General features: G+C 43.9%; 1 protein-coding gene across 1 annotated transcript in view; it reads left to right on the forward strand.

The window, feature by feature from the left end:
- Nucleotides 1–1,430, forward strand: part of MAP3K7 (mitogen-activated protein kinase kinase kinase 7) — a gene marked incomplete at its 5' end in the record, with an annotated part of 34,516 nt that extends 33,086 nt beyond the window's left edge. Inside the window, one exon of the mRNA XM_084262346.1 lies at nucleotides 524–1,430. Within this exon, the coding sequence (XP_084118472.1) occupies nucleotides 524–704 (181 nt within the window). The 3' untranslated portion in view covers nucleotides 705–1,430. The remainder of the gene's footprint in view (nucleotides 1–523) is intronic.
- Between the last annotated feature and the right edge of the window lie 12,788 nt (nucleotides 1,431–14,218).

Below are 14,218 nucleotides of genomic sequence, written 5' to 3' on the forward strand. Positions count from 1 at the left end.
TTAAGTGAAATGACAGTTAAAAGAAAATTTGCTTGATTCTGTTTTTCCACTGCTTTAAAAAGTTCAAGTTCAAGCAGAAAACAGTGCTTCATGGAAAAGATACTAAAATTATTGTAATTTGGGCTTTCAGATTGCCTTTTCAGTTTTTAAATGTACATATAGTTAAGCAAAATTGGAGGTCAAATAGATTTATAAACTCTGAATCCTTAGATGTTTTACTGTGACCTGTAGAACTACATCTGAAAGACATTAGATAAAGGACAACTTTAGCGACTGAGGCTATGGCTTGCAGCTCTTCTAAAGTTTAAATGTGGATTTTATTTGGAAGAGAATTTTTCCCTGGGCTGCCTTTAAAGAGTAAGATTTCTTTTTTTTCATCAGCTTCCCCCTACCCTCCCTCCTTCCCCCCAGAATAGCAGCCATGAGTTCAGACTAATAATCCAATAATGATTTGGAACATCCTAAGTCACCTACACACAAAGTAGATTACAATTACTTTTTTCTTTTTTTTTTTTTTTTTTAGACAAGAACTGATAGCAGAACTGGACCAGGATGAAAAAGACCAGCAAAACACATCCCGTCTGGTACAAGAACATAAAAAGCTGTTAGATGAAAACAAAAGTCTCTCAACTTACTATCAGCAATGCAAAAAACAATTAGAAGTAATCAGAAATCAGCAACAGAAACGGCCAGGCACATCATGATTTCCTGGGACCTTTCAAACGAGAAATATGCACAGAAAAGACTGATTATTTTTTTTAATTGTTGTTATTATCCCTTATTACGACAACTCATGAGTGTTAGCTTCTTGGTGTGATCTGTATTTGTCTGCTACACTTAACATCATTTAATTTTCTTTTTCCTATGGTGGACGTCCAGTTCAACAGGTTAATCGAATAAGGTGAGAAAACAGTGACTTGAATTAACCAACAGCCCTCGATTTAAAGCACGAACAGTGGCTGTATGCATGCTCCTTGTGTGAAGGCTAGCCTAACAAGTGTTAAAGTGGCTGCTGAACTGTAAGATCTTAATTTTAGGTTTTTTTGGTGTTACCTCGAGAAGAGCAAAGCAAAAACTTTCCTGTTTAAGAATGATTTCGTTCCAGTGTCTCATCTCAAACAATTAATATGGTTATTTTCAGGTCTTAAAACATGCACCAGGCTGCAGAGGTGATGTTGGCTGACCAGAGTAATTCATGATGCATTAGTGATGCCTTTTTACCTGTAGACATAGTGTATTTTTTCCACATGCAAAATGGTAGGCAAACTGATGCCAGCATCCTTGGTTCAGTGCTTGATAGCCCTGCATTTTGACTAATATATTTCTTGTAATCTTGCATTCATAAACTATTTGAAGTAAAAGGCTGTATTTTCTTTACTTTCTGGGGGGGAATGGCATGATACCAATCATCCTGTAGTCACTGGGCAAAAGTTATGAAGGTGATTCACTGGGCAAAATCTGTCCTTTCTATAAAAGAGAAGAAGAAACAAAAACGTGTGAAAGTGTGTGTTAAGCCTCTAAAGCTTTTGTCCCTGTAGCATCTTTGGAAGGAAACTCAGAAAGCAAATCAATACAGAACTTTGAATATTTGCTCCGTTTAAACCACTTCTGGGATATTTTTCCCCCCCTTACAACTTGCTGAAAAGCATTTACTATAAATGTAAATAAGTTTGGTTTAGATAGGGAGAGAAGGGTTTGGGGAAATGAATTTAGTTTAAATAGCAAATTACGAAATGGTGTTGAGTATGCAAATAGCTGAAGCTATTAAGAAAATGAGGCAAATGGCTCAGATCTCTATCAGGAATCTCAGCTATTCCACTCATTTGAGCACAGTTCAAAGGAAGTCCATCACAGAATGCCTGTTGCCCTTGTGACTGAAGAACTGCATTTAATGAACTCAAGCGGAATATGTAATGATCAGTGTCGTTATTTACATGGGAGAATATAACTACTTGTTTACATTGCAGATTGATTAGCTGTATTATGAATTAACTTTTAACTGGTACAAAAATGAAGAGCTTCTAAATATAATGAGAAGCTCTTCCTTACATAAGCTTTTGGTGTACTCAGTTGTGGGCAGGGCACACTGTCTTGCAAAAGGAAAACAGAAAGCTAAAGTTTAGCTGCTAAGCCCTCAAAATATGAGAAGTAATCTGAAATCTAACTTCCACTTCTTTCGTGAGAGCCCACGAGCAGACCTTGGAAAAACATTAAAGGTAAAAACCTCACAGGTTTTTTTCTCCTTCCTGCCTACTTGATAAAAAACATTAACGCTGTTGTGCTGATCTGTGAACAGATCTGATGTCTGACGACAAACCATTTACTGAAGAGTGGCATCCTGTCTTGAAAATGCATCTAGTGCTGGCAAACCTCTGGGATTTAGGATCCCTTCCCTCATTTTATTTAAATAGAGGAAGGGTTATCATTTCCAAAACCTTAGCAGATAATTTGATTAGTTAGCTGAAACTGATATTGGGATCAACTTAAGGGCACACATATTTATAGCAAAATGTAATTGCCAGAGAAAATAACTGCAGTATTAGGAATAGCACAAGTTATCCAGAGAATTGCTGTTCACATACATCTGTCCGTCTACCAAAACGGACACGCTCGGTGACCAGCAGCCTCCTTAACATATGCCAAGGCGTGAAGGAGAGCAGCGTAAACACCAGTGCTCAGCTTCAGAGGCGAGGTTGGTAACTGCATGCACAAAATCACTTCCCAGGACAGTTTTTACAGCTTGCCTTGTCCTGAGCCACATAGATACTCTCAAGATAGATCAGTATTGAGGAGGAAAAGTCACTTTATGGCAAAGTTTGAATGATGAAGGTGAATGCAATGCTGACTTAAGGGTACATAGTACAGACATCTGTGCCAGCGTCACTTATGACTTTTCAGGGTTTACATTGAAAAAGGGTCTCTGATTATAGAAAGAAGTACTGTGCCACCATGCACTGTTGAACTTGGCTCCGTCCAATACTTAGGTTGTGTTGCTCTTGTGATTTTTTTCAAAGAAAATTTGAAGTTTGAACTCTGGCCTGACAATTGTTCCTTTCTGAATTCCACCAAAACTTTCTCGGCGAAGTGTTCTGTGTGGCAAAGCCTGCGCATCATAAAAAAAAAAACCCAAGCTATAAGGGTAGAATGCTACAGTTTGTGCTAAGGAGAGTTTCATAGCTTAACTTGTGGTGACCTTTATTATTTTCATAAGGCTCTTGTTTTAAAGTTGTTTACAAATGTACTTTTATTTTTCTGTTAAACTATCTGGAGTGTTCAGGAATTTTTTCATGTACTCCTTTGTCCAGTTCAAGCTGTTGCTCTGATAATTGGAGGTGCAACACCTGGTTTTGTTCTGGCACTGCCTTCTCAGCAAAGGTAACAGGCTCTGCTTTTTGTTACAGTACGTGTTCTGTAAGATACTGTGTAATTGAAATGACGCTTCTGTACACTGTGCAGTGCTACCAAAAATGCTCTTTATAGGCTGTTTGGGTTGTTGGGGTTTTTTTTCTGATAAGTTGAAGATTGTAATTCAAAACTTGTACATAAAATGGTGAATGATTTGATATGATTCAGGAATGAGAAGTGTGGCTTTCTGCTGCAGGGTTTTACTGCATTGTCAGGAATCTAATTAATAAAACCTGAGAGACTTCCACAAACATGTAGTAATGCCCCCGGCACTTGCCAGGGCATCCTTGATCTCCAATGGAATCCCACACAGGGTGGGGGATAATCATCATGCAGTTGTTCCCACCACCAGAAGAAAATTCTTCTGCTATTAGCTCTTCCCTTCCTGTGTGCAGCAGTAGGGTGTAGGATGAAGAATCCTGCTCATAGCTGAGCATTGAGATATTTTAAGAATGCCGCATCTTCCACACGGATGTTCTGTGAAAAGATAAGCATGCCTCTTCCATGGTTCAGTTCGGACAAATTCCATTCCCTGAGACTCTCTGTCTTGCTCGTAATGGATCGTACCACTGAAGAGCTTCCGTTTCCATACCGCAACCAGAGACAAACCCTTAACTGTTCCTTGTCTGAGAAGACCACCAAATCTTGCACCAGATCTGTGCTGAGCTGCTTTGAATGACTCGGCTGTTCCAGGTGTTCTGCTCCAACCTGCAGGAACGTTTGAAAGGGTGAGGCCTAAAAGAGACTCAGCCCCTCAAAACACAGATTTCCCTGCGCTGAACTGGTTCAAGAGGAGGATCTTGTGAAAGTGAGCCTGTCTATGTACATATGCACCCATACACATGCTGTTATGTGCTCAGAGAGCAGCAGGTAGCAAATCGTAATTGATAGGTGGCTTTTTATTTCCAAAATCTGGGCTTTCCATAGCTAGCTTTTGTTTGCTTCAGCAGTGTCAGTAGGTGAGTGGTGCTCTAAGGTGTTCAGTACCCAGTTCTATGGGGAGAGCTGAATACAGGCGAGTGTGTGTTGGGAGCACGCCGGTTCTTTCCTTCACCCATGGAACACTTCTCGGCTTCTTGCAGGGACAGTTCTGTGCTCCCACCACACTTGGATGGCTCTGCTACAAATGTTTTGGCTTCCAACCTGCATCCTAACTCTGATACTTGCACAAAGAGTGAAACTTAATTTAGACTAAATACTTTTAAGTATTTTAAGACAGTATTTTATTAATACTTAAAAGAGCACTGCTAACCCCAGGGCTTTAACCTAAACAAGCATTAATAAAAAAGGGGTTTCTTCCTAGCTGCATGCTTTATGCTAAGTGGCTAAAAATTTTAAGGTACTTCAAAGGGTAAAGTAGGCTTGTGTTCACAAAATTCCACGTGCTTTGTCTATACCCTCTCTTCCACCACTCCCTGGATCAAGGCAGCCCAGCTACTCTTAAGCTTGGGAGCTGTTGCCTGTCACGGATAGAAGGAGTGAATCGCCATGGTGTAAGAAGTTACATGTGTATCCAGCCTTGTGAACCCAAAGGACTGGGAGAGGCAGACCGTGAGGCAGGTGGAGTGGAGCCCCTTGGTATGAGACCACGGCTCTTTGTTAGTGCTGGGGCAGGGGGAAATTTACCCTAACTGTGGCTGCCAAAGCAGCACTCAGCAGCCTGTAGCTGTGAGTTTTGGCTTCCCTTGGACCTCTCCCTGCCCTTAAGCAATGGGTGCTTCCTGCGTAAATATGAACCCACTGAGGCTGGCATGCATGCTGGTAGAAATGCAATGGTCTTCCCTTTTCCCTCCCATGGATTTCAGAGTGGGGAGGCAGTGGAGCAACTACATGTAGGCTGCTCTCATGTGGTATTTAGGCTGAGCACCAAGGAGTAACCGTATTCATAGAGCTTATGGGCTTAGCACGTGGGAAGGGATGCAGTTTTAGTTTGTAGCATAAGATTACAATAAATGTCCCTAGTTGTAGGAGACTTGAGAATCATATGATGAGGTGGATGTACCTATAAACTCTGAGAGTGTTCTTTTTTCATGAGGAGCAGCAAGGTGGGCTTCACCTGTAGGGCCACCTCTGGGCGACATGCAGAGCTACCATGACTGTCCTGGTAGCTCCTGTGGTGTGAGAAGAGGGGTGGCCAAAAAAGCCATTTAAGAAAAAGTAGAGAGCTGTTGTCAATGTGGTATGTTTAAAACCACTCAGGCTCCCTTCCAAAAACAAATAGTTTCAAAGACTGGGCTAAAAGAGGGAAGAAGTCCTCTCATCTGAGGATGTCTCTGCTGCAGAACTGATCCCCTGAATGTCTTGGGCTCCTCTGGGGCCTCAGAGAACTGCCAGTGTCCATCACCGGAGGACTCCTCCAACAGCTGTCTGCAAAAAGTTAAACCTGGTACGTGCAAATCAGACTCTTATTAAAGTCTCTTACATCATCATTAGTAATGCGGCGAGAGCACGGCCGGGAATTGTTCATGAGGTAGGAGGTGAAGCTAATTTAGGCTGTCTGGGGTCTGCAGGGCTGCCGGCACACACTGCTTCTGTCAGTAAAGGGCTCGGGTAGGACCTCGGAGACGGAAGCGGCACACGGAGCCATTTTGGTGGGTGCAGCTGTGCTTTACATCAGAGCCGACTGCTGTGATGAATGTTGGCAGGCCTGCTGGAGAGACCTGCCTGCTGGAGAGAGAGACCTCGCTGCTCTTCTTCCTTAGAGGTCTTTAGCCACCACTCCAGGTGCCCGTGAATGCCATCAGGTACCAAAGCTGTAGCCAAGTTTGAGGTTTGGGGTGTTTGCTTTAGGCTCCTCAAAAAAAATGGGTCCCAAGAAAGGCCTGAGGAGGGATTAATTTTATTTGTTTTGGAAGAAAACCCCGTAAAGCCCTAAGGGGGTGAGGGTCACTGAGCGCACTGTATTCTACCTCTGGATGAGAGAACTGCCTGTAGCCTCAGCACAAGCCGTGATGGAGGCTTTCTGTTTTGTTCATGGTTGCTTTCCCGAGTGCTCTGACTTGAAAGGGCAAGCTGGAAAAGAGAAAGAGGAAAATGCCATGACAACACATCTGGGGATCTGAGCGTGGCTGCATTACTGTTTAATGTGTGTATTAAAACAGCCCCCCAAAAGAGTGCTACAGGTCAGCCTGAGTTGTCAATCTCAGCTCCTTTAGTTCTGTCGTTTTAGGACCAGATGCCCTGCACCTCCCGGGCAAGTCTCAGCTCTCACCAGCTTTGAGCAGGTACAGCTGAAAGAGCTTTTCCTTTCCAGGAGCGGAAGGAGCCTGTGTACTCATGTGCGAGCTACCGGCAGCTGCAACTTCTGTTCTCCAGGTCAGTCACTTGAGCGAAGTAGAAGGGCAGATGAACTCACCCCCTCATAATTTTTTATCCAGCTATGTCAGGAACAGGAAGGGGATCTAAGAGCCTGATCTCCTTTTAGTATAATCCTATGGTGGCAAATCAAGAAAGGTGTGGAAAACAATCAGTAATAAGAATGTGACTTTGTTTCAATTGTCTGAGATTTGGGGGATTTTATGGTTTTTTTCTTCCTTGGGGTTGAGTCTCAGGGCTCGAAGAGAAGCCAGCTGACATACCCCAAAAGCACATGGCTTTTCTGCATTCCATTCAGCTCCTGTAAGCTTAGTCTCTGTCAGTGAGGTTCACGTACAGAAATCAGTTGCTAAAGAAAGCCCTGAAGTCTAATTACAAAGAGGATGGCTCTAGAGGAGTTTAGCCTTAACTTGATTCGCTTGGGGGCAAATTTTGTTAGTGAATGAGCCATGTTCTGAATGCTGTCAGCAAGGTGAGCGTCAGAGCCTAATGGCAGGTGTATGGTACGAATTTTTAAGCATCGCTTTGTCTTTGGTTACTGCATTTCTGATTACTGATGTTCCTGGGGGAAAGCAGAGCTTCAGGTTTACAGAAAGCAAACCTGCCAAGTCCCTGTCTGGAATCAAATCATAGAATACATAGGACCTGGTTGATGACAGGTTGGCTGTGAGCCAGCAGTGTGCCTTGGTGGCTGAGAGAGCCAATGGGATCCTGGGGGGCATCAGGAGGAGTGTGGCCAGCAGGTCGAAGGAGGTGATCCTTCCCCTCTACTCTGCCCTGGTCAGGCCCCACCTGGAGTATTGTGTCCAGTTCTGGGCTCCCTGGTATACAAAGACAGGGACCTGCTGGAGAGAATCCAGAGAAGGGCTACAAAGATGATGAAGGGCCTGGAGCATCTCCCCTATGAGGAAAGGCTGAGTGAGCTGGGACTGTTCAGCCTGGAGAAAAGAAGACTAAGGGGGGACCTTATTCATTTTTATAAATATCTGAAGTATGGGATGCAGGGGGGAATGGCCAGCCCCTTTTCAGTGGTCTGTGGAGACAGGACAAGGGGCAATGGCTGCAAGTTGGAGCAGATGAAGTTCCGCATCAACATGCGGAAGAACTTTTTCACAGTGAGGGTGAGGGAGCCCTGGGACAGGCTGCCCAGGGGGGTGTGGAGTCTCCATCTCTGGAGATATTCAAGACCTGTCTGGACACCGACCTGTGCAATATGAGCTGGGGAGCTGCTCTGGCAGGGGGGGTTGGACCTGATGATCTCTCAAGGTCCCTTCCAACCCCTATGATTCTATGATTATCTGTTGTAGCCCTCTGTCAGCCAGTGCTACCGTGTACCAAGAGCCCTTTTTTCTCACAGGAAAATTAGCTGAAGGTTTTAAAAAACGGCTTAAAAGAAGTTAAAGGCGCTGAGTGATCACATTCGGGTTCGGCGTCCCTCCCACTGTGTAATGGAGAAGCTTAGAGCAGTAGCTCTGACAGACACCTTAAATACAGAAGCGTTGAGGTGAGGTGAGACATTCACTCATGTGCATTCGAGCCACCACAACAGCACTCTGCATTGCGAAGACCTTCACAACACAAACCTCATTGCTACCAGCTGCATCGTCTGCCCTGCCGCCCAGCCTGAGCGTGCCAAGGGAAGAACAGTGGGCGCCTCCACCGGTCCAGTCAAAACTCGAATGCGACACCAGTGCTACTGCAGCCAGTTGCATTAAAATGCTGCTCTGCAGTGTGGCCATGAATCATGGGCGATGCTGTTCACTTATTAACTTGGCATAAACACAAATCCCTTAAGAGTCAGATGATGAACACTAAGTACTTTGAGCTCTCCTGAACCTTTATGATCCAATGCCTGGTATTTACTTGGACTAATGTTCCCCACGGTATCTGCTTAGACCTAATCATTGCTCTGTGAGTGATGATAACACACTAATACCGGCTCCCCTTTCTTTCAGCAGAGTTTAAAAAAAACTTCTATGTGATTATAAGTAAGCCATGACTCTGGGAATCTTTGTTTTGTTCTGAAGAGATGAGGAAAAGAAAACTACAGGTTTCCCTGTACTTTCAAGAGCTGAGTGTGCTTGTCAGGGTTGGAAAGCCTATCCTGGTGCACCTGGGACAGCAACAAATGGAAGAAGTTCCTGCTGCTGTGAGCTTGAAGAGATGCAGCCTTCTGCAAAACAAGCATCAGGGTTATAGAGGGACAATGCTGTCACTATTCTGTATATCGCTGTTCTTCCCATACTGACCATTTTCTCAGTTCAGCCTTGGAGCAGGTAACTGAAGGTAGAAGTATTCACAAAGACACTTCCTCCCTCTTGTTTTACAGGCAAGAGTGAAATGTGTTCCTCCACAGCAATTCAAGCCATGAACTTGGATTTAGGCTCCTGAACAGGATGATGCAGAATATACAGTTCTGCATGGGGAGCCAGCATCCCCATATATTATGTAGGTGGATGTGGGAGAGATTGCTCTCAATGCCTGAAGTTTAGTAGTGATGATCTGGACAACCCCCAGAGGTCCCTTCCAGCCTCTACCGTTTTGTGCTTCTGTCAGTACCCTAAGATGTCCCCATCTGTCAGCACCCAGCAATGAAGAAAACCAGAGGTGATACCTGTACCCATTTTGACCCTTCTCTTGTGTTTGTGGTGCTGAACACGTTCTGGACCTTAAAATCGTTTCATTATATAATGGACCCACGGTTCTCACAGTAAGACTGTGTAGCGTAACGCGCCCTGTTATTTGGACCAAGTGTAATGTTTGACATATAATAGGCAGGTTTATCTAATTACCCCCAGAATGAGTAGTATCAAGAGCAGCACAGGCCTTGTGTACCCTTGGTGTGTCTGCGTGCAGGCTGCAGGAGGAACTGTGACACAAGAGGTGCTGTAGCTGCCACAACTCTTCACTTCAAAGAGCAGCCAAGGTGCTAAGTGGAGGCAGCGGCTTTGCAAGGCAAATGCCCAGAACCTGGGCTAGCCTCACCGACTCACTCTTTGCCATCAGTCAGAAAAATTAATGGCATGAGTCACCGCCAACGCCTACTAAATAAACCAGTGACCTGGAGATGAAAGGCTCTGTGTCTAAACTGTTTTCATTAATTGCACTGTGGGGCAAAGATAGATTTAATTTCAAGGATGGGAATATTAACCTCAATTCCTTTCCTTAATTGAGTGTGGAGAAACAAGAGACGTAAGCAAGGGAAGCAGAGAACAAGGACATGGGTCATTAGCACTGTCATCTGGTCTCACAGACAGCAGCATCTTGTAAAAAAAGTTATTGCAGCAACCAGGAGGAAAAAGCTTATTTGGCAAGGAACAGTACATAGGTAATAAGAAATTTACAGTACTGACTGGATTTTTACCAGTGTTTAGATGTACATGTCTTAGCACAGACTTAAAATGATGAGAAAGTAACTGGAGGCCATTTTTCAACAATTCATAGGTAAAACACCATCGAAATGTTGCAGAACAATCCCCATGGGTGATGCTGGCCCCATGGAAAGCCCATAGGGGGAAAAGATGTGGTGGTTAGGCCTTCTTTTCTAATTGATACATAACACTTGCAGAGTATTCCTTACCTGAAGGCTTCCAATCGTTTTCCAAGAAATCATTCCAGGGAAACAGAGGCCCAAGGGAGTGTAGCTGACCTTGCAGAAAGTCCATACCTGATTTGAGAGTAAGATTCAAGTTTCCCACCTGTCCATCCAGTACTATATCTGGTCAGACCCAGTGACACTGCCCTGAACACAAATCAGTAGAGGTTTCCTGTATCTAGCTTGGCTAGAGAGTACATCCTTCCAGATGTACCCCTGCAGATATGGGGTACTTTCTTGACATTATTATTATTTGTTTGTTTGTTTGTTTATTTGATAATATTTTTTACTGTTGTTTGCAGCTAAGCTCATTAGACTGACACAAGGAGAAGTGAACCGATTACAAACCAGGCCTGCTGTTGTTACAAAGGTGGGATGGCTATGACTGTCTTTCGGATACCTGTAGCAGGGTGATGATCTCTTAGTATGAGATAATAGGTCTCATACATATAAAAGGCTTTAATATAAGACCACAGGTTTGGGGCTTACTACTAACTAGCTGATTCTGCTTAATCTTGTTCGGGGTCATAACTATTAATAAGATTAAAAAAATGCAAGAGAGATAAATGAGATAAAAAAAACGCAAAAACAATCCTGGTAATGCTCTAAAGAGCTTTCTAATTCAGTATAGAATATTTTACTCTAAAGCAAACACATTGTTACTTCTTAAATTTTCTGTAAAATCTTTTAAGATTTATGGTGCCCTTTTTTTCTCAATAAGACGGTGACAGAGATCTATTTATGCTACACAATTCAAGACCTTCCATAGAAGTGACTGTGCTTAATTATATTAAAATGCTGTGCAGTTAGGAAGGAATGTGCCCAGGGCTGTTATCTCCACATGCAGTGCTCGCAAGAAGAAAGAATTTCTCACCAAGCTCAAATCCTTTCTTTTCCACTATTTGGAGCACAGGGAATGCAAGATCATCTTCCTTGCACAAACCCAGCAGCGGCTGCAAAGCCATAAATAAAAATGCCTTACTTTCTTGTGACACTGGTGAAAGAGCAAACAGAAGTTAAATAAAAGCATGTTTCACTCGTGTCTGGAGAAAACCTTTAAGGATCTACAAAACAATAACCGTTGCTAAGTCTCTTGACTTAGCTCAGTTACTCCTGGCTCCCTGGAGGCCCATCATTTTGAGGGAACTGTGGCCTACTTGGCTTGAGAAACGGGGCCAAGCTCTCTTTGCTTTAATAAAAGCGTAATAAATAATGCCAGAGCTCCTCGCAATGAGCCGGGAAACAGCCCAATTCGGCAGGGTACAGCCAAAGCCCAGCACGCGACAGAACGGCGCTGCGCCGCGCTCGCTCTCGGCGCGCCACTGCTGTGTTAGCAAAGATCTGACGTGCTGCCTCTTGCTCAGAGTGTCGCCTGTTTGAGACTGGCAGAAATCACTACACACCCTTAGCCTGGGGTGCTCTAAACCCCCCAGGGACCCTCGGCTAGGGAGCCAGCCAACGCCACATTGGTCCAGCAGAGCGTGCCCAAAGGTCTGCCCCACCAATACCCTAAATTATGATTGGAATTGGTTAGGTTTCCTTAGGTTTGGTTTGTTTTGGGTTGGGATTTTTTGGGGGGTTGGGTTTTTTTGAATCAGTGGCTTCTTCATACCCATCTCAGGTTTGGTTATCCCGTATTCTTCATCACTGAATTTCCAGCAAGTGCAGAGGCTGTACACAGACATCCTCTCCTTCTAATCTATCTTGTAAGAGACTGCTCGGGCGCACGGGCGGGTTTTAAACTACCTCATTATTGAACTTATTTGCAAATACATACTGATAAATGCATAGACACAAATTCCTGCAAAGTGAAAAAGGAAAATGCCTTGTTCCTCTGTCCATACTGGTAGACAAACACAATATATTTTTCACAATGTAATAAATACACAGAGTTTCTCTGCAAAATCTGTCAGCCAAGGCACAGCGTTTGCCCTGGATCTGCAAGAAACCACAATAACTTTGAAAAAGTTAATTAAACAACACTGAGACTGCCAGCACGGGCTAAATCACGTCGTGCTAGAACCTGGATTTCCTGGAGGCGAGAGAGACTTCTGCGGAGGGAAGGCTGAGCAGCAGGAGAAAGCTGCTTTTCCTTCTTTTTGTTGAGCTCTATGTGTCTTAGGGAGCTTTTCAAACCTTGGCGCTGTGCTCCCTATAACTGCGATGAGACCCCAAATAAAGACCTGGCAACAGGGGGAAAAAAAAGGTGCTCAATAGCCCTCATAATCTCTTTTGTGCAGCGAGGCAGTTTTCCCCTGGCATTAACATGTCACAGCATTGAGGACTTCGTACTTACTAAGACTTTTTGTTTTGCAATTTCCCACAGAGCGGTGAATTTTGTTCTACCGAAAGCTGTGATTATGCAAAAATATGGCTCTCCACCCCCCAGAGGCATATCACTGCTTTTGAAGAAGCAGTTCTGCTCTGCAGAGAGAACTCGTCAGGCCTGGTAACTTAAAAATTTGATTGCCAGTGAGTGAGTCTTCAGTTGTACGCGCGTTTCATTTCGACGTCGTGGTCTGGGAGCATTCCCGAGCTCATTAAAATGCACTAAGTAGTCAGCTGGTCTGTGCTGAAAGCTGCTTTACAGCTTGGAAATGGGAATTGCAGTGATTTCCTCCTTCTGGTCCGGAATTGTTGGGAAGGAATGTCACGTGGAGCATGTTCAAAGCACAAAGCCTCTCTAATGGGTGCAAAATGGTTTTGTAGCTGAAATTAGATGCTGTTAATATTTTAAGAGCACAGAAAATGCATGCTTGGGTAGAGGCTGGAGTTTGCAACTACTACAAAGAGCCTACTTAAAACCCAGGCAGACCTTGATGATAGCTGCACAAGCTCAGACAGAAGAAAGAAGTTGGATTGTATTCAATTAATGAGAAGTAAATTTAGAAGTATTTGAAATTAGCCCTTATTTTTAATAAACGACTTGAATGTTGCTTTTGCTTTAGGATTTACCACATTTGGGAAGGAAAAAAAGAAAAAAAAACCAACACAAAAAAACCAACAGCATCAATGTGGTACCTGAGTCACACAGATTGATTACCAGAGTGGCCTTTGGAATTACTCAAGCGGCCAAAGGATGCTCTGCAGCTGCTGCCAAAGAGCAGAAGGACAAGTGCAGGGCTCTCCTGCTCCTGGTGGTGATTGCCATGTGCGACCCCTGGCACAAGCCTCATACCCATAGTGGCTTCTTACCTCTAACCCTGGAAGGATTCAAAAAGTGCTTGCTGGAGTCCGGCTTCAGAGGAGGGCAGGGCTCTTCTGAGGCAGAAGTGTGGCATTTGCATTGCTCCCATCCTCCTATCTGTCACAAAAGACGCAGACAAATCACTCCAAGATGAGGCATTAACAACATGCTCCGTCTGACTGGATTTGGGGTTTCTTTTCTAGCAATGCAGCCTTTCTGCTTTGGCAGGGGGGTTGGACCCAATGATCTCTCGAGGTCCCTTCCAACCCCTACAATTCTATGATTCTGTGATTCTAAGCCTGCCAGTGATTTACCTGAGCTTGACAGAAAGGAAGACGAGGTGTGTTTTTGCATTGCCCTCTGACAAAAGACCGTGAAGTGTTACAATCACCTACAGAAACCAGAGGGGTGGAAACGTGAACTTTCCTCTTCTCGCTGCAATTTAAAGAAAGTATATGGAAACTATTTTGGTGGATCTGCAGTCTGTATCTTATTTAAAATTAAAATTGTCCATTGAGTAGATTTCCACTTACTCTAGCAGAGCTCTGGTGATTTACATCAGTTAAGAATCAGCTCATCATTTCCTTTAAAGCTACTTATATCATTCTGTGGTTATGAGCACTCTACAGAGCATTTAAGCTGCATTTTTAAAGAGAAGAAACCCTCAACGAGCTTTCTGTTGCACATACAAGTTTGAAGCGCTATTTCACGCTGAA

The sequence above is a fragment of the Gallinula chloropus genome (genome assembly GCF_964237585.1).
Source record: "Gallinula chloropus genome assembly, chromosome: 3".
Taxonomy (NCBI): domain Eukaryota; kingdom Metazoa; phylum Chordata; class Aves; order Gruiformes; family Rallidae; genus Gallinula; species Gallinula chloropus.